The sequence below is a fragment of the Pristiophorus japonicus genome, chromosome 1 (genome assembly GCF_044704955.1).
Source record: "Pristiophorus japonicus isolate sPriJap1 chromosome 1, sPriJap1.hap1, whole genome shotgun sequence".
In the NCBI taxonomy this organism is placed as follows: domain Eukaryota; kingdom Metazoa; phylum Chordata; class Chondrichthyes; family Pristiophoridae; genus Pristiophorus; species Pristiophorus japonicus.
Genome location: NC_091977.1, coordinates 200539001 through 200563157, shown reverse-complemented (window position 1 = coordinate 200563157; position 24157 = coordinate 200539001). Strand labels below are relative to the sequence as shown.

The window sequence follows — 24157 nt, the reverse complement described above, 5'->3', positions numbered from 1 at the left end:
GCAATGCTTACAGACCAAAATTAGAAATAAATATGGCTCTCCCTCTTTGGGCCCAAGTTTCCCCAGGAATTGCTCCGTTTTTTTTTGAGCAACTAGATTTTTTTGGAGTAACTTAAAAATCGCAATTCTCCCCATTTAAGTTGCTCCAGTGTAAGTGAGGTAGTTAGATTTTTTTTTAGCTCCGTTTTTTTTTTCAAAAGGGGGCGTTACCAGTCACTTACGCCTGTTTTGGCCATTTAAGCAAGATTAGCCAGCTAAAACTTACTCCAAACTAACTTAGGCCAGAGTAAGTGTCCATTTTTGTACGTTCTGAAAAACCCTGCGGTGAATTAAGAGATCAGCGCAGGAAGCCAGAGACAGGGGCGAGGCGGGGGGAGGGGGGAGGGAAGTTAGAGGATTCTCCAAAGCATTAAATACTTCACTTTTAACAATAACGAACCATAGAAACCATAATAATTAATAAATAATAGTAAATGAAAAATAAATCAAGTAATAATTAATAAAGAGTCCTACCTTCCTGACTGGAGCACGCACCGGCAATGCCCTTCGGCCAGCGCTAGGTGCGGGAGCCTTGCAGCCAGCAGCAATGTAGCTGTTCTTCCATGGTCCAGTGCTCCAGCTCTCCAGGTCTCCTGTTCCCCAGTGCTCCAGTGCTCCTCTTCTCCGAGGGACTTCTCCGAGGACTTCTCCAAGGACTTCTCCAAGGGACTTCTCCAAGGACTTCACCGAGGGACTTCTCCAGGGACTTCACTGAGGGACGACTTCTCCGAGGTACTTCTCCAGGGACTTCTCCGAGGGACTTCTCCGAGGGACTTCTCCGAGGGACTTCTCCAGGGACTTCTCCGAGGGACTTCTCAGAGGACTTCTCCAGGGACTTCTCCAGGGACTTCACCGAGGGACTTCACCGAGGGACTTCTCCGAGGACTTCATCGAGGGACTTCACCGAGGGACTTCTCCAGGAACTTCACCGAGGGACTTCTTTGAGGTACTTCTCCAGGGACTTCTCCAGGGACTTTTCCAGGGACTTCACCGAGGAACTTCACTGAGGGACTTCTCCGAGGGACTTCTCTGAGGACTTCTCCGAGGGACTTCTCGGAGGATTTCTCCAGGGACTTCTCCAGGGACTTCACCGAGGGACTTCACCGAGGGACTTCACCGAGGGACTTCTCCAAGGACTTCTCCAAGGCACTTCTCCGAGGACTTCTCCAGGGACATCTACGAGGTCTTCTCCGAGGGACTTCTCCGAGGACTTCTCCAGGGACTTCACCAAGGGACTTCTCCGAGGGACTTCTCCGAGGGACTTCTCCGAGTTCATTCCGAAGTAGAAACGTTTACAGTGAAGCATTACTAAGTCTGGATAGTGAAATGCTTTTCAAAGCAAAATGCAACTCGCACCATTTAATTACTGTAGTCTTTTCTGTTTGCAGCATGTTAGTTTGGTCACAGCAATCTGTGTATACTTACTCTGACTTCGGCCCCTCCCACACAGCCTGGGGGCGAGGAGCTACTGCACATGTGTGTACACTCTAGCACGCATGTGCAGAGGTCCCGGCACTGTTTTCAGCGCCGGGACTTGGCTCCGCCCCCGAATCCACTGGCCACATTACACCACCACCGAGGAGAGGCTGGGGAGCGGCCAAACTCGGCCTGAGGATTTTTGGAGCACTTCGAGGTGGACAAAAGTGGCGCACCTCTGGTGAGTGCACCAGAAATTTGTATTGGCCAAATTTGAGCCCGTTGTAACTGTGTCTCTGCTTGTCTTCCACCATAATTCTTTCTTTTTGCTCAACTCCATCTTAATAATAGTGTAAAGGACAGAGATGGGGCATGTAATGTATGCACCTGTGAGTATGCTCATAGGTTTGTAGAACTGATGTGCGGCCAATGCCATGGAGCGCTGGGCCCTGACTCCGTTAGGTGTGTCGAGGAGGCTCAAGCACGTGGGCAGATCCCATCCAAACTGACCCCGTCCGGACGGAATTCCTCATCAGCGCCAAGGCCCGAAACCTCCCTCGGGAGCCGGCGCCTCACCGGTGAAATCCCCTCCGTGCCTTTCAGTTCTGCGCGGAGGGGTTTCCTGTACGGGCTGCTCTTGCATACTCTTCCCGTTGCCATCCTCGTCTGCCCTCCGGACACACCATGGCGCACCATCTTGCCGTCCGGAGGAGGCGGGGGTCCCCGATGGAGTGCACTCTACATGGGAGTCCTCCCTCTATTTATTGGGGACTCGGCCTGGAGGGTGGTGCATGGAGCAGTTCCGTGCAATAAATTTTTAAGTCGGTTCACGAGCTCCCAGGCCGTCTGCAATTTCTGCGGACTGGAGGAGTCCGTGTTCCATATTTTTATGGAATGTGCGAGGTTGCAGTCCCTATTCCATCATTTGAAGGGGCTACTCCTCAAATTCTGGTTGCACTTCAGTCCCACACTCCTGATCTTTGGGCACCCTGTGCGGAGGGGAGCGGGTAGGTCCGAGGGCCTCCTCGTAGGACTGCTCTTGGGCATGGCCAAGGGGGCCATCAGCCGGTCCAGGCAGCGGGCAGTCGAGGGGGTCGTTCAGCCCGACTGCCTACCTCTCTTCTACGTTTACATCCGAGCCAGGGTGTCCATGGAGATGCAGCAAGCGGTGTCCACCGGTACGCTCGCGGCCTTTCATGAGAGGTAGGCGCCAGAGGGAATGGAGTGTGTCATCACCCCCGGCAACCAAATTTTGATTTGATTTAATGTCCAAAATTTAATTTGTTTATTGTGTCGGCTTTAGTGCCCCCCCCCCCTTTTAGCCAGGGTGCACTTGTATAATTTGTGTTCTTAGTGGCCCCCCCCCAAAAAAAAAGGGGGCATTTGAAAAGTTTTTTGAGTGTGCCCCTCCCCCAACCGCCTTTAATCAGAGGGCACTTGATTATTAGTTTACAACAAAATAGTTGTAGAGCTGATGCATTGTAAGTGGCTTAGCCAGTCATGTGATGTTCACAAGATTCAATAAAACCCCAGTCAGTTGGGTCTTGATCATCCACTATGAGGTATGCAATTGTGAGCCTAGTGGATGAAGTGGTAATATGTAGTGTGATTGTTAAACCTTTGTTAATAAACCAACTACTTCTTAATAGCAATGTATTGCTAAGCAAAGAACCCATGAAGCAAATACATTACAGGGAAGAATTTCTGAAGTGTGTTCAGGAGAACTTTCTTGATCAGTACATTACCGGCCCAACGAGCAAGGAGGCATTGCTGGATCTGGTTCTGGGGAATGAGATGAGTCATGTAGAGCCAGTGTCAGACGAAAACAGTAATCACAGTATCATAAGGTTTAAACTAGCTGTGGAAAAAGACAGGGAGCAATCTAGAGTAAAAATATTTAAATGGAGGAAAGCCAGTTTCAGTGGGTTGTGAATAGGTCTGGCCCGGGTAAATTGGAATCAAAGATTGGCAGGCAAAACTGTAATCGAACGATGGGCTGCCTTTAAAGAGGAGATGGCTTGCGTACAGTCAAGGTAGGGCAACCAAAGCCAGAGCTCCCTGTATGATAAAAAAGATAGAGAGTAAGATGAAGTAGAAAAACAGGGTGTATGACAGATGTCAGGTTGAGAAAACAAGTGAGAACCAGACTGAATATAGAAAGTTCAGAGGGGAAGTGAAAAAGGGAATAAGAAGGGTAAAGAGAGAGTATGAGAATAAATTGGCAGCTAACATAAAATGGAATCCAAAAGTCTTCTATCGGCATTTAAATAGTAAATGGGTAGTAAGAGGAGGGGTGGGGTGATTAGGGACAAAAATGGAGACCTACACATGGAGGCAGGGTGCATGGCTGAGGTACTAAAGGAGTATTTTGCATCTGTCTTTATCAAGGAAAAAGATACTGTCAAAGACATAGTAAAAGAGGAGATAGTTGAGATACTGGATGGGATAAAAATTGATAAGGAGGAGGTACTAGAAAGGCTGGTTGTACTTAAAGTAGATAAGTCATCAGGACCGGGTGGGATTCATCCCAGAATGCTGAGGGAAGTAAAGGTGGAAATTGAGGAGGTACTGGCCAGAATCTTCCAATCCTCCTTGGATATGGGGGAGGTGCCAGAGGACTGAAGAATTGCAAATGTTGCACACTTGTTCAAAAAAGGGTGTAAGGATAAAATTAACAGTCACTTGGACAAGTATGGATTAATTAAGAAAAGCCAGTACAAATTTGTTAAAGACAAATTGTGCTTAACCAACTTGTTTTTTGATGAGATAACAGAGAGGGTGGATATGAGTAATACGGTTGACGTAGTGTACGTGGATTTTCAAAAGGCATTCAACAAAGTGCCACATGATAGACTTACCAGCAAAGTTAAAGCCCAATGGCGAATAGTTGTTTTTTCGAACTGGAGGAAGGTACACAATGGTGTTCCCCAGGGGTCGGTACTTGGACCAGTGATTTTCTTGATATATATTAATGATTTAGATTTGGGTGTACAGGGCACAATTTCAAAATTTGCAGATGACACAAAACTTGGAAATATAGGGAACAGTGAGGAGGATAGTGATAGACTTCAAGAGGACAAAGACAGGCTGATGGAATGGGCAGACATGTGGCAGATGAAATTTAACGCAGAAAAGTGCAAAGTGATACATTTTGGTCGGAAGAATGAGGAGAGGCAATATAAACTAAAGGGTACAATTCTAAAGCGGGTGCAGGAACAGAGATACCTGGGGGTATATGTGCACAAATCATTGAAGGTGGCAGGGCAGGTTGAGAAAGTGATTAAAAAAGCTTATGGGATCCTGGGCTTCATAAATAGAGGCAAAAAGTACAAAAGCAAGGAAGTTATGATGAACCTTTATAAAACACTGGTTGGGCCTCAACTAGAGTATTGTGTCCATTTCTAGGCACCACACTTTAGGAAGGTTGTGAAGGCCTTAGAGACGGTGTAGAAAAGATTTACAAGAATCGTTCCAAGGATGAGGGACTTCGGTTATGTGGATAGACTCAAGAAGCTGGTGTTGTTCTCCTTAAAGAGGAGATTTGATATTGGTGTTCAAAATCATGAGGCCACTAATCAGAGTAGAGAGACACTGTTCTCATGGGCAGAAAGGTCGCAAATTAGAGGACACAGATTTAAGGTGATTGTCAGAAGAATCAAAGGCGACATCAGGAAAAACGTATTTATGCAGCGAGTGGTTAGGACTTGGAATGCGCCGCCTGAAAGGGTGGTGGAGGCAGATTCAATTGCGACTTTCAAAAGGGAATTGGATAAGTACCTGAAGGAAAAACATTTGTAGAGCTACGGTGAAAGGGCGGGGGAGTGGGACTAGCTGAAGTGTTCTTGAAGAGAGCCGGCACAGGTTCAACAGGCCGAATGGCTCCTTCTGTGCTGCAACCATTCTATGATTCTATAATTCTAACTCTAGGTTTAATTTTAACCTAACCTGCACAGCAGGAAACTGACAGGATCAAATTGGCCGTCTGCTTTACACCCCACTTGATTTACTCTCTGTTGAAGTCAAACGGGCGAGGGTTTAAAACGGGGCAAGTGTGACATGGGCGAGTGTGTAAAATGGGAAAGAGTGTAAAACGGGTGAGTGTGAAATGGGCGAGTGTAAAATGGGTGAGTGTGCAAAACAGGCAAGCGTGTAAAACGGGCGAGTGTGAAATGGGCGAGTGTAAAGTGGGCGAGAGTGTAAAACGGGCGAGTGTGAAACGGGCGAGTGTGTAAAACAGGCGAGTGTGAAATGGGCGAGTGTAAAGTGGGCGAGAGTGTAAAACGGGCGAGTGTGAAATGGGCGAGTGTAAAATGGGTGAGTATGTAAAACGGGCAAGTGTGTAAAATGGGCAAGTGTGAAACGGGCGAGTGTGAAACGGGCGAGTGTGAAGTGGGCGAGTGTAAAGCGGGCAAGTATGAAACGGGCGAGTGTGAAATGGGCGAGTGTGAAGTGGGCGAGTGTAAAGCGGGCAAGTATGAAACGGGCGAGTGTGAAACGGGCGAGTGTGAAGTGGGCGAGTGTAAAGCGGGCAAGTATGAAACGGGCGAGTATGAAACGGGCGAGTGTGAAATGGGCGAGTGTAAAACGGCGAGTGTGTAAAATGGGCAAGTGTGAAACGAGCGAGTGTGAAACGGGCGAGTGTAAAACGGGCAGGTGTGTAAAGCGGGCGAGGGTGTAAAACGGGCGAGTGTGAAATGGGCGAGTGTAAAACGGCGAGTGTGTAAAACGGGCAAGTGTGAAATGAGCGAGTGTGAAACGGGCGAGTGTAAAACGGCGAGTGTGTAAAACGGGCAAATGCGAAACGGGCAAGTGTGAAATGGGCGAGGGTGTAAAACGGGTGAGTATGTCAAATGGGCGAGGGTATAAAGCAGGTGTGATACGTCAGAGGCCGGTTCCCTGACCGGAAGTCAGCATTATTCGCGATCCCCAGGGGGGATCTGATCCCTGACTCGGGGCTGACTCGCAAACCGCGGTGGGGATGGTCCAAGCCCAGGGAAGGCGGGAGTTCTGATCCCAGAGCCTGGCCCCGCCCAGGGAAGGGCCAGGCTGATGGTGGAGGAGCTAGGGGGAGCTGGGAGGAAGCACTCCTGCTCCTCCTGGCCCACAAGGATTTCTCCCCCAGGCTGAGGCCGCCTCGTTGCAGCCATCGGGATTCCCGAGCCCCGGGATCCCTGGCTGCCATCTTAAACTGGCAAAGCAGGTTAATTTAGTGACTTCAGGCCTCGTTATCATATCTAAATTGCCAACCCACCTTCTGACAGCGGCTTAGCAGCCTGTCCCTCCTGAGGTAAAGGTGAAAGTGGGCAGGTTGGAGGCGGGTTGGGTCGGGGTTAACATTTTTTCAACTTTCTCTGTCCCTCACACCTTTATCCCATCCACTCTTACATCTGAAAATTCCATCCTATACTTCAATGAAGTGTGATTTCCTAACTACTGGTGATTTTCATGCCCATTGGTTGCACGTGAGTAAACTTCGTGGAACAGTCAGAAGAGCATTTTGGAGTTTGATGCGTGAGGCTGGAGCTGTGGGCAAATCAAAAAAAGCTAGCCACCGCAGCAGCAGAATCAACAACGGTCTCGAGAGGGCGACCAAAACAAAGCGGGCGACAAAATTAGACATCATCAGAATGCAGGTAGATGATTAGTGGCATCTCTTGGAGCGAGGTGGAGCCTAGTGGAGAGGTCGGGACCCAGGAGTGGGAGATGCAGAGGACGGAAGCAGTGAGGAGCGGAGATCGGAATCTGCATGACGCGAAGATCGGAAGCGGCGAGGAGCGGAGGGAGGGACCGAGTGGGGGGCGGAGGTCGGAATCGGGGAGGAGCGGAGGTCGGAATCGGGGAGGAGCGGAGGTCGGAATCGGGGAGGGGCGGAGGTCGGAATTGGGGAGGAGCGGAGGTCGGAATCGGGGAGGAGCGGAGGTCGGAATCGGGGAGGAGCGGAGGTCGGAATTGGGGAGGAGCGGAGGTCGGAATCGGGGAGGAGCGGAGGTCGGAATCGGCGAGGAGCGGAGGGAGGGACCGAGTGGGGGGCGGAGGTCGGAATTGGGGAGGAGCGGAGGTCGGAATCGGGGAGGAGCGGAGGTCGGAATCGGGGAGGAGCGGAGGTCGGAATCGGGGAGGAGCGGAGGTCGGAATCGGGGAGGAGCGGAGGTCGGAATCGGGGAGGAGCGGAGGTCGGAATCGGGGAGGAGCGGAAGGAGGGACCGACGAGGAATGGAGGTCGGAATTGGGGAGGAGCAGAGGTCAGAATCGGGGAGGAGCGGAGGTCGGAAGTGGCGAGGAGCGGAGGTCGGAATTGGGGAGGAGCGGAGGTCAGAAGTGACGAGGAGTGGAGGTCGGAATCGGGGAGGAGTGGAGGGAGGGACCAACGAGGAGCAGAGGTTGGAATGGGAAAGGAGCGGAGGGAGGGACCGATGAGGAGCGGAGATCAGGACCGGCGAGGTCCAGAGCTCGGAAGCGGAGAGGAGAGGACAGACGAGGCACGGAGGAGCGGAGAGTTTGGAACCCAGAGGTGGAGCAGCGTGGACAAGACCAAGGAAAGGCGCAGCACGGGCCAATAGCGAGGCTGTGAGGCCATGAGGCTCACATTGCATACTATGAATTCCACGTAGAGAGAGGTCCTGTGGGAATGAGGAAGGAAGGAGGACAGTAGGAGTATGTTTGAGTCTGTGTGTATGTATTGGCACATGCAGTGGAGCCTGGTCTCCAGTCGTCTTGGATCCCCTTGCCACTGGACCAAGACCTTGCTCGGTCAAGCCCGTGTGGTGTCTGGTGTGCAACGGCCACCCCATGTTAAAAGAATTCACGCACTGGCATCTTCCACCATTTAAAATGAGCTGATCAGTCACCTGAGTACTCATTTTTAGTGTGGAAGCAAGTCATCCTCGACCCTGAGGGACTGCCTATGATGATGATTACCACCATGCAAAAAAGGGCATTCTTAGCACCTTCTGGAACTGATTACCTTTCCTTAAGAGCGAGTATGGGGGATGATCTGCCCATGGCGCCCAACACCTGTCCCCAACAACATTTAAAGCAGCATTTTTGTCGTGTTGGAATCCTGGCAGAACCAGGTTCCACCCCAAATCCCTGTCCTCCCAGGCAGAAACCTTTTTTATCCTCCCAACCCAAGGAATTTTGGGGCTCAGATCTTAACAGTTAAGATTACTGTGTGAGCAAAACTGCAGCCTTTGTCATTTCATCATGAGATTAGCTTACATTCAACATGAATTGTACAAATCACTGGTGAAGTGTTCTTACCTGGTATACGGCATCATGATCAGAGAGGGGAAAGATAGCTTTATAAATTAGATCACAGAGCAGTTTTACTTACTCCTTGCAGTTCAGTCTTGATTCGAACAAACCATCTCATATACCAAGTGCCTGTGTCTGTCTGTATCTCGATCAATTCATCAATCAATTTTGGAGTCTTGATTCTATTGACCTGTGAATACAAGAGCAGGTAAATAAAACATGGTTCACTAGAATATGTAATTTCTGAGATGAATCCATTGACAAGCTTTCTTACCCTGTTGATCAGTAGATAAGTGTGTCACTGATAATCAGACTGATCTTGAGTCATTCCATTCTGATCAGTAGGGACCTTAGCTCATTGGCCTGAGCCTGATTGTAAACTGCATGCCGAACTTTGCACCCACCCAACGTGCCCTGCCAATGATTCCTGCTGATTTACTGGGGGCAGCTTCAGTATAACGGCCCAGAATTTGCTAGAGCGGGACATCTCACGGCTTGCCCCTTCTGTTAGATTTTTTTCCTCGCCTTTTAGCTCGAAAATATTTTGCGCCGCCTAAAGCTGATAAAGCGGGGGCAACGGGGCATCTGGGACCTTGGTGAATAAAGGGATGAACAGTCTTATCTCCTTAGCCAATGGGCTGGACTTTTGGCTCTTTTGCACCTCTGTTTGCGCCCCGGTGGGGCGGTGAATGCTGTTTTTGGCTGTTACGCGGGGCGTTAGGCTTTAGCACCCTGCAGGTAAATTCAGCTCATGGTTTGCAGTGGCGCAGAAACTTATTGCCCCACCCTGCAATTTTACTAAGATCATGACGTCAATCATCGTGTCACGCTCCGCTTGCGCCCCAGATGCAAAATTTGGCCCTAACGCCTCATTTAACGCCCGCACTAGGAAACGGCTGATAAACCAGGTGTTTCTGCGGTGCAGCAGGCAGTATTGGCAGCATTTTTAAATGAAGGGATGAGGTCACATTGACTGCAACGGTTGGGCACATCACGCTGTGTGAAGCTCCGACTTGCAAACTTCACTTTATCTGCCACTACAGTGCCCTTACAAGGTGAATGAGAAAATTTAATGCGGGCATTACTAGTTCGACAGCGTATCATGCTCCATGCTATTGCCAGGTGGCATCAAACTAGAAGAAAGGCTCTTGGCCATGTTGGTGCACAGATGAGGAGAGGATGAAGACATCTGGGGAGGAGGGCTTACTCCCCACGGGTTTACAGGCACGAATGCTCATACCTCCAGCTCTCTGATGAGCAGCGTATGAGAAGGCTGCACTTCCGAAAGGAAGTGCTGACAGAGATATGCCATCTCCTCCAGGCAGACCGATGCCTGGAGCGCTCTGGAGGCAGCCTTCAATATTCCCCTCAATTCATTGTCGTGTGCTGCATGCTGCACAACTTTACCATCATGAGGGCCCAGACATTGTCGGTGGGGATTGTACGCCCACCTCAGGAGGGGGAGGACGATGAAGAAGAGACTGACGAGGCCCCCATTGGATAGCCACCCCATCCACGTGGAGATGCAGCCGGACCAAGAATTGCACGTTGCCAGCTCATAATGGACTGGTTCTCCTAAATGGAGAAAACTGAGGGATGGAGCTAATACTGGACACGCTATGTGCTCCCATAAAGGTGCATCTACGGTGAACGTTAGAATGATGCACAAGACACCAATGGCAAATGATGAATCATAAATTTTACTGCAACAAAGTCACAAAAACTCCCCCTACCAAAATAAAACCATGCAATATACAACGTTATGTTGTAGGGCACTAAACAACAATTAAACTTCTTTACCGTCGTAAGTTTCGGCTTGGGCGCACAAAGTCCCTGATTTAACGCCTCCGATTATTGATCTCCATTTGTTGCTGAATTTCCCAGTCGAGGGTAAACATTTTTCAGGCGGTATCTTTACCACTCCACCGCAATTGGGAAAGCTGAATCCGGCCCATTAAATGAGTTTTGAGGTAGAGAAAGAAACAGAGGAATGACGAAGGAAATAAGGTGATTTAGAGCTAAATGAGGTAGAGAAAGAGAAATGTAGGGCTGGATTGTCATGGTAAAGGCATGTTGGGGGTAGTGGGGGCTCCAATGCGGGAGGAAAACCCGGCTTTCCCGTAGGCCCTGCCGACTTTAATGGCAGGGCCTGATTTGCATCTGAAGCCTTTGTTTCCCACCTGCAGCCAGTCAGATGGAGAGGCTGGCTTGTTGCGGGCAGGTAGGCCTGCAGCACTAAGCCACACTGAGGAGGGAGAGAGGCATTGGGTGGGGGGCCGGTGTCAGCCTCCAGAGGATCAAGGAGGGAGAAGGAAGATCGGGGCTGTCATGGGCCCGGGGGCAGGGGGGGGGGGGAAGCAAGGGATCAGGACCATGAAGGGCCCAGAGGTGGGGGAGGGGGGTGGGAGGAGGGATACAAGGGATTGGAGCCATTGAGGGACGGAGCAGTTGTGGAGGGGTGGGGAGGCAAGAGATCCTAGTGCAGCAGTCCTTGCCTAGCTGTAACTATTGGATTTTACGAAATGTGTAAAACCCGACCGGATGCAGTTAAAAATAAAATGGAAGTTAAAGAAAAGGCTTCCAGCCTCATTATAATATTATGACAGCAGGTTGGCTGCCTGCCCTCGTCCCACTGCCCACACCCAATCCCATCCCACCTCCGTTAAAGCCTGAAGTGGGCAGCTTGGAGACAGGTTCAGGGTGGAAATCCGATTTTTAAACATTTAAAAATGTACCCCCACGCTCCAAACCCACCCATTTTTTTCAGGTAGAAATTGCCCCCATAGAGTTGGAAAGAAAGATTGGATTAAGAGAGAAAAAAAGAGACAGAATGGAAAAAAAAATGTTTTAATTAAAAGTCTGAGTGGCAGCGCAGGAACATAATCATTAAAAGGGTCCTTACATTATTGAGTCTCGGCCCTATCTTTCTGTGGAGAGTTTAATTTGTTTTAACAGCGCAAATGCAGCAATTTCTTGAAACTCATGGGGAGCTTGATGGCAAGCTCCTGTTTTTGCGAGGCTAACAGCGTGGCAATATATGGTTCCTCACGACAAATTGCTGGGTGATTTACACACCAATAGCGACATGCACGTTAAACGCGTCATTATTTTGCCAGCAAATTCTAGCTTTATATTTTTGATGGACTCTCAGTGTGATTTCTACCTATGCCTGTGGTCTGGAATATGACTTCTACAGGTCACAGCCTCTCGGCCTGTAGTTGAGACCTAGGGTTGGCAACTCTGGTTGAACGTATTCCTGGAGGTATCATTACAGGAACTCCTGCCTCTGACCACCCTGCCCGCACACTCACTCCATTGGTTGCCTGACATGCCCATACTCGTGTGCCCCGCCTTCCCACGGCAATGGGAAAGCAAAAGGACTTTTTATTAACCAATTGGATGGTTCATGACTGTCAGTCAAACACTACTCAAAAAATGTTATTTGAAAAACCACAATTTTTTTAATGCCTGTATAATCTTTCCCCTGGGATGCTCACATTAGTGCCCTGGAGATTCGTTTTTAATTCCTGGAGACTCGAGGACAATCCTGGAGGGTTGGCAATTAATGTTCCATTTAAGCTATGTGGCCGCAGGACTACACAGCACTCCAGAGATCCCACGCAGCCAGCTTGCTGGCATGTCAATGCAAAAATGAATGGCCTGTGTAGGTCCTTAAAGGGGCAAAAAAAATTAAGGGAATGCTGTTGGCAACCCTGTTGGGGCAATCTGGCTCTAGAGAAACTGAAGGGGAAGGCCAACTCTTTTTAAAATTTTATAATTTCCACAGTACAATTGTTTGTGATCAATTACATTACCTTAGAATCACATTTCCAGTTTCTTTGTTTCCCGGCCCCACCTGTCTCCTGTCACCATGACGTCCAATCCCTCTACACTGCCATCCCCCACCAGGATGGCCTGAGGGCGCTCCGCTTCATCCTTAAACAGAAGCCCAACCAGTCCCCATCCACCACCTCCCTCCTCCGCCTGGCTGAACTTGTTCTCACATTGAACAACTTCTCCTTTGACTCCATTCACTTCCTCCAAATTAAAGGTGTTGCTATGGGAACCCACATGGGTCCTAGCTATGCCTGCCTTTTCGTGGGATCTGTGGATCATTCTTTGTTCTAGTTCTACTCAGGTCCCCTCCCTCATCTCTTTTTCCAGTACATTGATGACAGTATCGATTCATGCTTTCGCCCCGAACTGGAAAATTTCATCAACTTGGCTTTCAATTTTCACCCTTCCCTCGCCTTCACATGGTCCATCTCTGACTCTTCCCTTCCCTTCCTCAACTTCTCCGTCTCCATTTCTGGGGTTGGCTATCAACTAACATTCACTATGAGCCCACTGACTCCCATAGCTACCTTGACTACACTTCCTCCCAGTTCGCTTCCTGTAAGGACTCCATTCCATTCTCCCAGTTTCTCCGTCTCCGTCGCATCTGTTACAACGATGCCACCTTCCATACTAGTGCTTCCGATATGTCTTCCTTTTGCCTCAACCGAGGATTCCCCTCCACTGTGGTTGAGAGTGTCCTTGACAGTGTCCATTCCATTTTCCGCACTTCTGCTCTCACCCCTTCCCCTCCTCCTAGGATCACAATAGGGCTCCCCTTGTCCTCACCTTCCACCCCACCAGTCTTCACGTTCATCGGATCATCCTCCGCCATTTCCACCACCTCCAGCATGATCCCACCACATATCACATCTTCCCCTGCCCTCCCCACTCAGCAATTCGAAGAGACTGTTCCCTCTGTGACACCCTGGTCCATTCCTCAATCACCCCCAGCACCCCCTTCCCTTCACACGTACATTCCCGCGCAAGTGTAGGAGATGCAACACCGATTCTTTTACCTCCTCCCTTCCCACCGTCCAGGGCCCCAAACACTCCTTCATGGTGAAAAAGCGATTCACCTGTACTCCTATCAATTTTAATATACTGTACTTGCTGCTCATACTGGGAGACCAAACGCAGATTGGGTGACTGCTTTGCGGAACACCTTCGCTCTGTCTGCAAGGGTGACCCCGGGTTTCCGGTTGCCTGTCATTTTAATTCTCTGCCCCACTCCCACTCTGACCTCTTCGGATATTTCCACTCATAGGGAAAACTAAAACTAGGGGACATAGGGCTAGAACCCCCACTATTGTGGTTATCGCCCAAAAATGGGCGTTATTTCCGGCGTGGGCGGTTAAAAAAGGGTTTTCAGATCGCCGGCTTCTCGTCCATTCCCAAAACACCTAGTTTACATTTTTGAAAATGGGCGTTACCGCGAGCGATATCAAATGGGCGGTAGCGTTAAATTTTTCTGACCTTCTGCTGTAAAGTGTGGCCATCCTTAGCAACGGCATGGCAACATTCGATTCCCGCGATTCTGGAGGTCAAGGGTCACCATGATATGCGCAGAAGAGGAGACAGAGAGAGAGGGAGCTCAGAGGGACTGAAGGCGTGTCTGGGTGTGGTGTGGCTGCTTTGGGAGGAAGGAGGGAGACTTTAGAGCTTCACAGCAAGTAGGCAAACAAAAAGTCGCTGTTACCAGCCACATATTTGACCGATTTTGCCCTATAATGGAGAGAGAGGAGGAGGCATCACAGCACGCTGTGGAGACTGAAGCTGGAGAGAGCAATGAGGTAGGAGAGGAGCAAATTGGAGGGCGCAAAAGAGCCAGGAGGTTCCCAGACGAGTCAAATGCCTCCCTCTTGCAGGAGGTCGAGTTACGCTGGGGTGATGTGACACAGGGACGGTGTGGGAAGCCCACCCCAAAGGTCTACCAGAGGATATGGACCGAGATAACAGAGGTGGTCTCGTCGGCGACCAACGAGATGCGTGAGGGTAACCAATGGCGCAAACGATGAAATGACCTTGTGGGATCCGCAAGAGTATTATATTGATTTACATGTACTTATGTATTTATATAATTTGATTTGTAACAGTCATGAGTGACTATCAGCAGATGTGAGGTCTTGCACTTTTACTGGGAATGTTTCACTCAAAGTCATGCTGTACGTCTTAAGGTAAAGAATGATAATAATCATAATAAGCATGATTACATCTGCCGGTTATGTGTTGTATTAGTGTCTGTGACAGTACCTAGCAATGCCATTATGCAATGATCTCATGTCATGTCGTCCTGGTACCTTTTATAGAAGAAGCTAGTGGCGATGAGGTCCGAGCAGAGGCAAACGGGTGGGGGGGCCACCAGTTGCCAGCGGCATCACTGAGATGGAGGAGCGAGTGCTCGCACTCGTGGGGAAGCACCCCCGGACAGCCACGGATGCATCTGCAGACCCTGAAGTGATGCCACATGAGTAAAGCTTACACCATTGCGTGATGTAAAGTCTATAGATGCCACACCCACTCATATCCGAACAATCATATATGATAGATGACTTCTAAAAGTGACATAGAAATAATGCTGGCCTAATGAAAATCATTGCAATGCGCAATGTGTTGATGGTCATGAAATGTGATGTCTATAATGATTTTGAGAGCGGTGGTGCTTTTGTCGTGCATATATAGTGTGTGTAGCGCTGGACTCACCTTGTCACCCTAGCACCCCTTCTCCTCTAATAACCTCATTTGTGTCTTGCAGCTCAGCCAGCAGCGCGGCCCCAGGCAAGACCACAGAAACCAGAAGATGGGGGCGCGGGGCAGGAGTCGGCGGACGATCCTACTACATCTGGTGCTGAGGAGCTCCGATTGTCGCCTGTCAATCCGCTGGGTCTGTTCTCGACAGATGGGAGCGCGGACTTCGAAGAACCCGCATCACCATGCTCCAGAAGACATTCCACCCGAAGGCCATCTATTGGTCCTCCGGTCATTCCCGCCTCCACTCTGGAGGTGCCAGCCCCAAGCACCTCTCCACAGGGCACCCCATTTGTCCCCAGCACTGCTCCGACCCCATGGATGCCTCGTGGATGCAGCAGGTCTGTTCCATGAGCGCGACATGACAGTTGAGAGATGGTACAGTTGTTCAAGAGGACTGTAGACATTGGTGACCAGCTCATCGAGGCATTGGGGGGCATATCCCAACACCTGGCCACCATTACCGAGTACATTCCATGCCTGGTGGAGTCCTTGGATGCGATAGCCAGGAACACTGCTGCCACAGGCATCCCAGTGGTCGGCAAGCACGGCACTCCATCCTCAGGCTCTGCACCACCACTGCGAATGACAGATGAGAGCAAGGACCAAGATCCTGCTTCTGCATCAGAAAATGTTGCCCCCTCGGCACTCCCCACTCCCATACCTGTGCAACCATCATATCTGCCTTATTCCCCCACAATGAGGCACCGCCTGAGGAGCTCCTTGGCCAGGCGTCATGGAGCGAGGAAGGGAAGGGGTAGAGGTGGGAAGAAGGAGAGGGGGGAAGGAAAGTGAGGTGCATGTCCGCAGGTGATGGCTGTGTTATATCTCCATCTGTGTGTATGCAATTTGTTGCAATGTATGGGGACTGGGGACCATGCTCCTGCTTTGCCTTTGTATTCTGTGTTGGTGGGCATGTTGAACATGTGATTTATGTCAATGGTGGAAAATGTTGGGTATGGGCGGGAGTTGGGTGTAATTGGCTGTGGTACTTTGATTTCAGAACAGTGTTGCTAGTAAACTTTTGTTATTGAACACAAAACCTTGTTTCAGATTGTCTCAGATAGCTGGACTGTTACACTCTGGTGATTCCTTACCATAAAAGGGTTAAATACAACTTAACATCAATCAATGCAAAAAACAAAAAGGGCCACTGTACAGCAAAATTCTAAAGGGTCAAAGTGTAATAAAAAGGCAAGCCTGAAAGCTTGGTGCCTCAATGCGAGGAGTATTCGGAACCCAGGAGAGGGCTCTGAGCTAGTTAGAGTGGGTGAGAGCTCAGATGAACAGGACCCCAAGAAAGAATGCAAAAGGCAGGAGGCAACAGAGCAGAGTAGCACTGGGGTAAGTGTAAACCACAAGGTGATAGGAAGGGACAATACGTATGAATATAAAGGGGCTGCAGGAGGGGTCAAAACTAAAAATCATGGTTTAAAAACTAGTATTAAAACACTCTACCTAAATGCACGCAGCATTTGAAATAAAGTAAATGAGTTGACAGCACAAATCATTTCAAATGGGTATGATTTGGTGGCCATTACAGAAACGTGGTTGCCGGGTGGCCAAGACTGGGAATTAAACATGCAGGGGTAGCTGACAATTTGGAAAGATAGACAAGAAGGGAAAGGAGGTGGAGTAGCTCTGTTAATAAAGGATGATATCAGAGCAGTTGTGAGAGATGATAAGGGCTCAAATGAACAAAATGTTGAATCATTGTGTGGAGATTAGAGTAAGGGGAAAATGTCACTGGTGGGCGTAGTTTATAGGCCCCCAAATAATAACTTCATGGTGGGGCGGACAATAATCAAGGGAATAATGGAGGCATGTGAAAAAGGAACAGCAGTAATCATGGGGGATTTTAACCTACATATCGATTGGTCAAATCAAATCGCATGGGGTAGCCTTGAGGAGGAATTCATAGAATGCATACGGGATTGTTTCTTAGAACAGTATGTTACAGAACCTACAAGGGAGCAAGCTATCTTGGATCTGGTCCTGTGTAATGAGGCAGGAATAATAAATAATCTCCTAGTAAAAGATCCTCTTGGAATGAATGATCACAGTATGGTTGAATTTGTAATACAGATTGGGGTAGAGGAAGTAGTGTCTCAAACGAGCGTACTATGCTTAAACAAAGGGGACTACAGTGGGATGAGGGCAGAGTTGGCTAAAGTAGACTGGGAACACAGACTAAATGGTGGCACAATTGAGGAACAGTGGAGGACTTTTAAGGAGCTCTTTCATCGTGCTCAACAAAAATATATTCCAGTGAAAAAGAAGGGCGGTAAGAGAAGGGATAACCAGCCGTGGATAACCAAGGAAATAAAGGAGAGTATCAAATTAAAGACCAATGCGTATAAGGTGGCCAAGGTTAGTGGGAAACTAGAAGATTGGGAAAATTTTAAACGACAGCAAAGAATGACTAAGAAAGCAATAAAGAAAGGAAAGATAGATTACGAAAGTAAACTTGCGCAAAACATAAAAACAGATAGTAAAAGCTTTTACAGATATATAAAATGGAAAAGAGTGACTAAAGTAAATGTTGGTCCCATAGAAGATGAGAAGGGGAATTTAATAATGGGAAATGTGGAAATGGCTGAGACCTTAAACAATTATTTTGCTTCGGTCTTCACAGTGGAAGACACAAAAACCATGCCAAAAAATTGCTGGTCACGGGAATATGGGAAGGGAGGACCTTGAGATAATCATTATCACTAGGGGGGTAGTGCTGGATAGGCTAATGGGACTCAAGGTAGACAAGTCCCCTGGTCCTGATGAAATGCATCCCAGGATATTAAAAGAGATGGCAGAAGTTATAGCAGATGCATTCGTTATAATCTACCAAAATTCTCTGGACTCTGGGGAGGTACCAGCGGATTGGAAAGCAGCTAATGTAACGCCTCTGTTTAAAAAAGGGGGCAGACAAAAGGCAGGTAACTATAGGCCGGTTAGTTTAACATCTGTAGTGGGGAAAATGCTTGAAGCTATCATTAAGGAAGAAATAGCGGGACATCTGGATAGGAATAGTGCAATCAAGCAGACGCAACATGGATTCATGAAGGGGAAATCATGTTTAACTAATTTACTGAAATTCTTTGAGGATATAACGAGCATGGTGGATAGAGGTGTACTGATGGATGTGGTGTATTTAGATTTCCAAAAGGCATTCGATAAGGTGCCACACAAAAGGTTACTGCAGAAGATAAAGATACGCGAAGTCAGAGGAAATGTATTAGCATGGATCGAGAACTGGCTGGCTAACAGAAAGCAGAGAGTCGGGATAAATGGGTCCTTTTCGGGTTGGAAATCGGTGGTTAGTGGTGTGCCACAGGGATCGGTGCTGGGACCACAACTGTTTACAATATACATAGATGACCTGGAAGAGGGGACAGAGTGTAGTGTAACAAAATTTGCAGATGACACAAAGATTAGTGGGAAAGCGGGTTGTGTAGAGGACACAGAGAGGCTGCAAAGAGATTTAGATAGGTTAAGCGAATGGGTTAAGGTTTGGCAGATGGAATACAATGTCGGAAAATGTGAGGTCATCCACCTTGGAAAAAAAAACAGTAAAAGGAAATATTATTTGAATGGGGAGAAATTACAACATGCTGCGGTGCAGAAGGACCTGGGGGTCCTTGTGCATGAATCCCAAAAAGTTAGTTTGCAGGTGCAGCAGGTAATCAGGAAGGCGAATGGAATGTTGGCCTTCATTGTGAGAGGGATGGAGTACAAAAGCAAGGAGGTCCTGCTGCAACTGTACAGGGTATTGGTGAGGCCGCACCTGGAGTACTGCATGCAGTTTTGGTCACCTTACTTAAGGAAGGATATACTAGCTTTGGAGCGGGTACAGAGACGATTCACTCGGCTGATTCCGGAGATGAGGGGGTTACCTTATGATGATAGATTGAGTAGACTGGGTCTTTACTCGTTGGAGTTCAGAAGGATGAGGGGTAATCTTATAGAAACATTTAAAATAATGAAAGGGATAGACAGGATAGAGGCAGAGAGGTTGATTCCAATGGTCGGGGAGACTAGAACTAGGGGGCACAGCCTCAAAATACGGGGGAGCCAATTTAAAACCGAGTTGAGAAGGAATTTCTTCTCCCAGAGGGTTGTGAATCTGTGGAATTCTCTGCCCAAGGAAGCAGTTGAGGCTAGCTCATTGAATATATTCAAATCACAGATAGATAGATTTTTAACCAATAAGGGAATTAAGGGTTATGGGGAGCAGGCGGGTAAGTGGAGCTGAGTCCACGGCCAGATCAGCCATGATCTTGTTGAATGGCGGAGCAGGCTCAAGGGGCTAGATGGCCTACTCCTGTTCCTAATTCTTATGTTCTTATGTTCTTATGTAAACTTTAACTGGCACCAAGGTGATGGGCACCATTGATGTCTGAGCTGCACACACACAGCAGTGTGTCAGCGTTGTCAGTCACATCAGCGCTCTTTCAGGCAAATCTTTCCGCTATCAGCTCCTCACTTAAGAGTGGGATTTAACAAATGCCAGCTACACCACTGGCATTCGTCCCGTTTAGTTCCACTTTTTGTGGGCTGCTTTTTGAGCGAGCGATATTCTGGACGATATGTGTGCGAGGTGGTGAAATTGACGGTGGGCGATCTCCATAGTCACCAGTTTGGGTAAATATGTTCTTGACGACAAAAACCAGTCGCTGGGCGTTAATATTGAATTTCGGCATTAATTCCGTGAGGAAAGTGACGCTGGGCGATGAATTCGCCCATTCTGCTGATTCTGTCCAAAAAAAGTGGGCGAGCAGTAATATTTTTTCTCGGCATTAAGCCATTGGGAAAATTACGGCAGGCGAGAAGTCTCCTAAAAAAAACGTCAGTTTCCATTTTGTGCCAAAATGGGCGATATATGGGCATTATACATCATTTCAGCGGTAAAATGGGCGTTAAATGGGCGTTAAGCATGCAACAAAAGTGGAGGTTCTAGCCCATAGTCTTCGATTAATGGGCCGCCTATTTAAAACGGAGATGAGGAGAAATTTCTTCTCTCGGGGGGTTGTCGAGCTGGAATTCTCTGCCCCAGAGAGCTGTGGAGGCTGGGTCATTGAATATATTTAAGGCGGCAATAGACAGATTTTTCAGTGCTAAGGGAGTAAAGGGTTATGGGGAGCGAGCAGGGAAGTGGACCTGAGTCTATGATCAGATCAGCCATGTTCTTATTGAATGGTGGAGCAGGCTTGAGAGGCCAAATGGCCTATTCCTGTTCCTATTTCTTATGTTCTTATGTCCTTGGCTTCTTATACTGTTCCAATGAAGTTCAACGTAAGCTCGTGGAACAGCACCTCATCTTTCTATTAGGCATTTTATGCATTGTGGAAGCTGGGACATTGAATCTATTTAAGACAGAAATAGACAGCTCAGACATCAATGGTGCCCATCACCTTGGTGCCAGTTAAAGTGTGGAGCTGCGGAACACCAAAGGGCAGAAAACGCTAGTGGGAGTTGTGTACAGATCACCAAACAGTAGTAGTGAGGATGGGGATGGCATCAAACAGGAAATTAGGGATGCGTGCAATAAAGGTACAGCAGTTATCATGGGTGACTTTTATCTACATATAGATTAGGCTAAACAAATTGGTAGCAATACGGTGGAGGAGGATTTCCTGGCGTGTATAAGGGATGGTTTTCTCGACCAATATGTTGAGGAACCAACTAGAGAGCTGGCCATCTTAGACTGGTTGTTTTGTAATGAGAGAGGATTAATGAGCAATCTTGTTGTGCGAGGCCCCTTGAGAAAGAGTGACCATAATATGGTAGAATTCTTCATCAAGATGGAGAGTGACACAATTAATTCAGAGACTAGTGTCCTGAACTTAAAGAAAGGTAACTTCGACAGTATGAGACATGAATTGGCTAGGATAGACTGGCGAATTATACTTAAAGGGTTGGCGGTGGATAGGCAATGGCAGACATTTAAAGATCACATGGATGAACTTCAACAATTGTACATCCCTGTCTGGCATAAAAATAAAACGAGGAAGGTAGTTCAACTGTGGCTTACAAAGGAAATTAAGGATAGTGTTAAATCCAAGGAAGAGGCATATAAATTGGCCAGAAAAAGCAGCAAACCTGAGGACTGGGAGAAATTTAGAATTCAGCAGAGGAGGACAAAGGATTTAATTAGGAGGGGGAAAATAGAATATGAGAGGAAGTTTGCTGGGAACATAAAAACTGACTACAGATACGTGAAGAGAAAAAGATTAGTGAAGACAAATGTAGGTCCCTTCCAGTCAGAATCAGGTGAATTTATAATGGGGAACAAAGAAAAGGCAGACCAATTGAACAAATACTTTGGTTCTGTCTTCACTAAGGAAGACACAAATAACCTTCCAGAAATACTAGGGGACTAAGGGTCCAGCGAGAAGGAGGAACTAAAGGAAATCCTTATTAGTCAGCTAATTGTGTTCGGGAAATTGATGGGATTGAAGGCTGATAAATCCCCAGGGCCTGATAGTCTGCATCCCAGAGTACTGAAGGAAGTGGCCCTAGAAATAGTGGATGCATTGGTGGTCATTTTCCAACATTCTATAGACTCTGGATCAGTTCCCAAGGATTGGAGGGTAGCCTACTTTTTAAAAAAGGAGGGAGAGAGAAAACAGGGAATTATAGACCGGTCAGCCTGACATCGGTAGTGGGGAAAATGTTGGAATCAATTATTAAAGATGTAATAGCAGCGCATTTGGAAAGCAGTGACAGGATCAGTCCAAGTCAGCATGGATTTATGAAAAGGAAATCATGCTTGACAAATCTTCTAAAATTTTTTGAGGATGTAACTGGTAGAGTGGACAAGGGGGAGCCAGTGGATGTGGTGTATTTAGACTTTCAAAAGGCTTTTGACAAGGTCCCACACAAGAGATTAGTGTGCAAAATTAAAGCACATGATATTGGGGGTAATGTACTGACATAGATAGAGAACTGGTTGGCAGACAGGAAGCAAAGAGTAGGAATAAATGGGTTGTTTTCAGAATGGGAGGCAGTGACTAGTGGGGTACCGCAAGGTTCAGTGCTGGGACCCCAGCTATTTACAATATACATTAATGATTTAGATGAAGGAATTGAATGTAATATCTCCAAGTTTGCAGATGACACTAAGCTGGGTGGCAGTGTGAGCTGTGAGGAGGATGCTAAGAGACTGCAGGGTGACTTGGACAGGTTAGGTGAGTGGGCAAATACATGGCAAATGCGGTTATAATGTAGATAAATGTGAGGTTATCCAGTTTGGTGGTAAAAACAGGAAGGCAGATTATTATCTGAATGGTGACAGATTAGGAAAAGGGGAGGTGCAATGAGACCTGGGTGTCATGGTACATCAATCATTGAAAGTTGGCATACAGGTACAGCAGGCGGTGAAGAAGGCAAATGGCATGTTGGCCTTCATAGCGAGAGGATTTGAGTATAGAAGTATGGCGGAGAGGCGCTGTTGGCGCGGATACATGACCTCATCTCTCTCATCTGGAGGGAGGAGAGCATGCTGGGTGATCTCAGAGATGCAGTGATTGTGACCATTTTTTAAAATGGGGACAAGTCCGACTGCGGCAACTACAGGGGAATCTCCCTGCTATCAGCCACTGGGAAAGTTGTCGCTAGAGTTTTCATCAGCCGTCTTCTCCTTGTGGCCGAGGAGCTCCTCCCAGAAGCACAGTGCGGATTTCATCCCCTGCGGGGCACAACGGACATGATCCTTGCAATGCGACAGCTCCAGGAAAAATGCAGGGAGCAGCGCCAGCCCTTATACATGGCCTTCTTCAACCTTACAAAGGCCTTTGACACTGTCAACCGTGAGGGTCTATGGAGCTTCCTCCTCCGTTTCGGATGCCCCCAAAAGTTTGTCAACATCCTTTGCCTGCTTCATGATGACATACAGGCCGTGATCCTTACTAACAGATCCATTACAGACCCAATTGACGTCCGGACCGGGGTCAAACAGGGCTGTGTCATCGCCCCAACCCTCTTCTCAATCTTCCTCGCCGCCATGCTCCAACCTCACAGTCGACAAGCTCCCCGCTGGCGTGGAACTAAATTACAGAACCAGTTTAACCTACTCCGCCTCCAGGCCAGGTCCAAGATCACCCCAACCTCTGCCGTTGAGCTGCAGTACGCGGACGATGCCTGCGTCTGTGCACATTGTGAGGCTGAACTCCAGGATATAGTCAATGTATTCACTGAGGCATATGAAAGCATGGACCTTAACATCCGTAAGACAAAGGTCCTCCACCAGCCTGTCCCCGTCGCACAGCACTGCCCTCCAATCATCAAGTTTCACAGAGCGGCCCTCGACAACGTGAACCATTTCCCATATCTTGGGGGCCTCTTATCAACAAAGGCAGACATTGATGCGGAGATTCAACATCGCCTCCAGTGCGCTAGTGCAGCCTTCGGCCGTCTGAGGAAAAGAGTGTTTGAAAACCAGGCCTTCAAATCTATCACCAAGCTCAAGGTCTACAGGACTGTAGTAATACCCGTCCTCCTGTATGGATCTGAGGCATGGACGATATATAGAAGGCACCTCAAGTCGCTGGAGATATATCACCGATGTCTCCGCAAGATACTGAAAATCCCCTGGGAGGACAGGCGCACCAACATCAGTGTCCTCGTCCAGGCTAACATCCACAGTATTGAAGCACTGACCACACTCGATCAGCTTCGTTGGGCAGGCTACTTAGTTTGCATGCCAGATATAAGACTCTCGAAGCAAATGCTTTATGCGGAGCTCCTTCATGGTTATCCACTTTGGTGGTAAAAACAGAGAGACAGACTATTATCTGAATGGTGACAGATTAGGAAAAGGGGAGGTGCAAAGAGACCTGGGTGTCATGGTACATCAGTCATTGAAGGTTGG

General features: G+C 48.1%; 1 protein-coding gene across 5 annotated transcripts in view; it reads right to left on the bottom strand.

Moving 5' to 3' along the window:
* Positions 1-24157, bottom strand: part of sv2ca (synaptic vesicle glycoprotein 2Ca) — a 257495-nt gene that overhangs the window by 28152 nt on the left and 205186 nt on the right. For 4 of the 5 annotated variants that reach the window (XM_070868721.1, XM_070868543.1, XM_070868838.1 and 1 more), the window contains one exon: positions 8789-8899. In XM_070868721.1, coding sequence (XP_070724822.1) covers positions 8789-8899 — 111 coding nt within the window. The remainder of the gene's footprint in view (positions 1-8788; positions 8900-24157) is intronic. The other variant, XM_070868632.1, reaches the window with a different exon arrangement.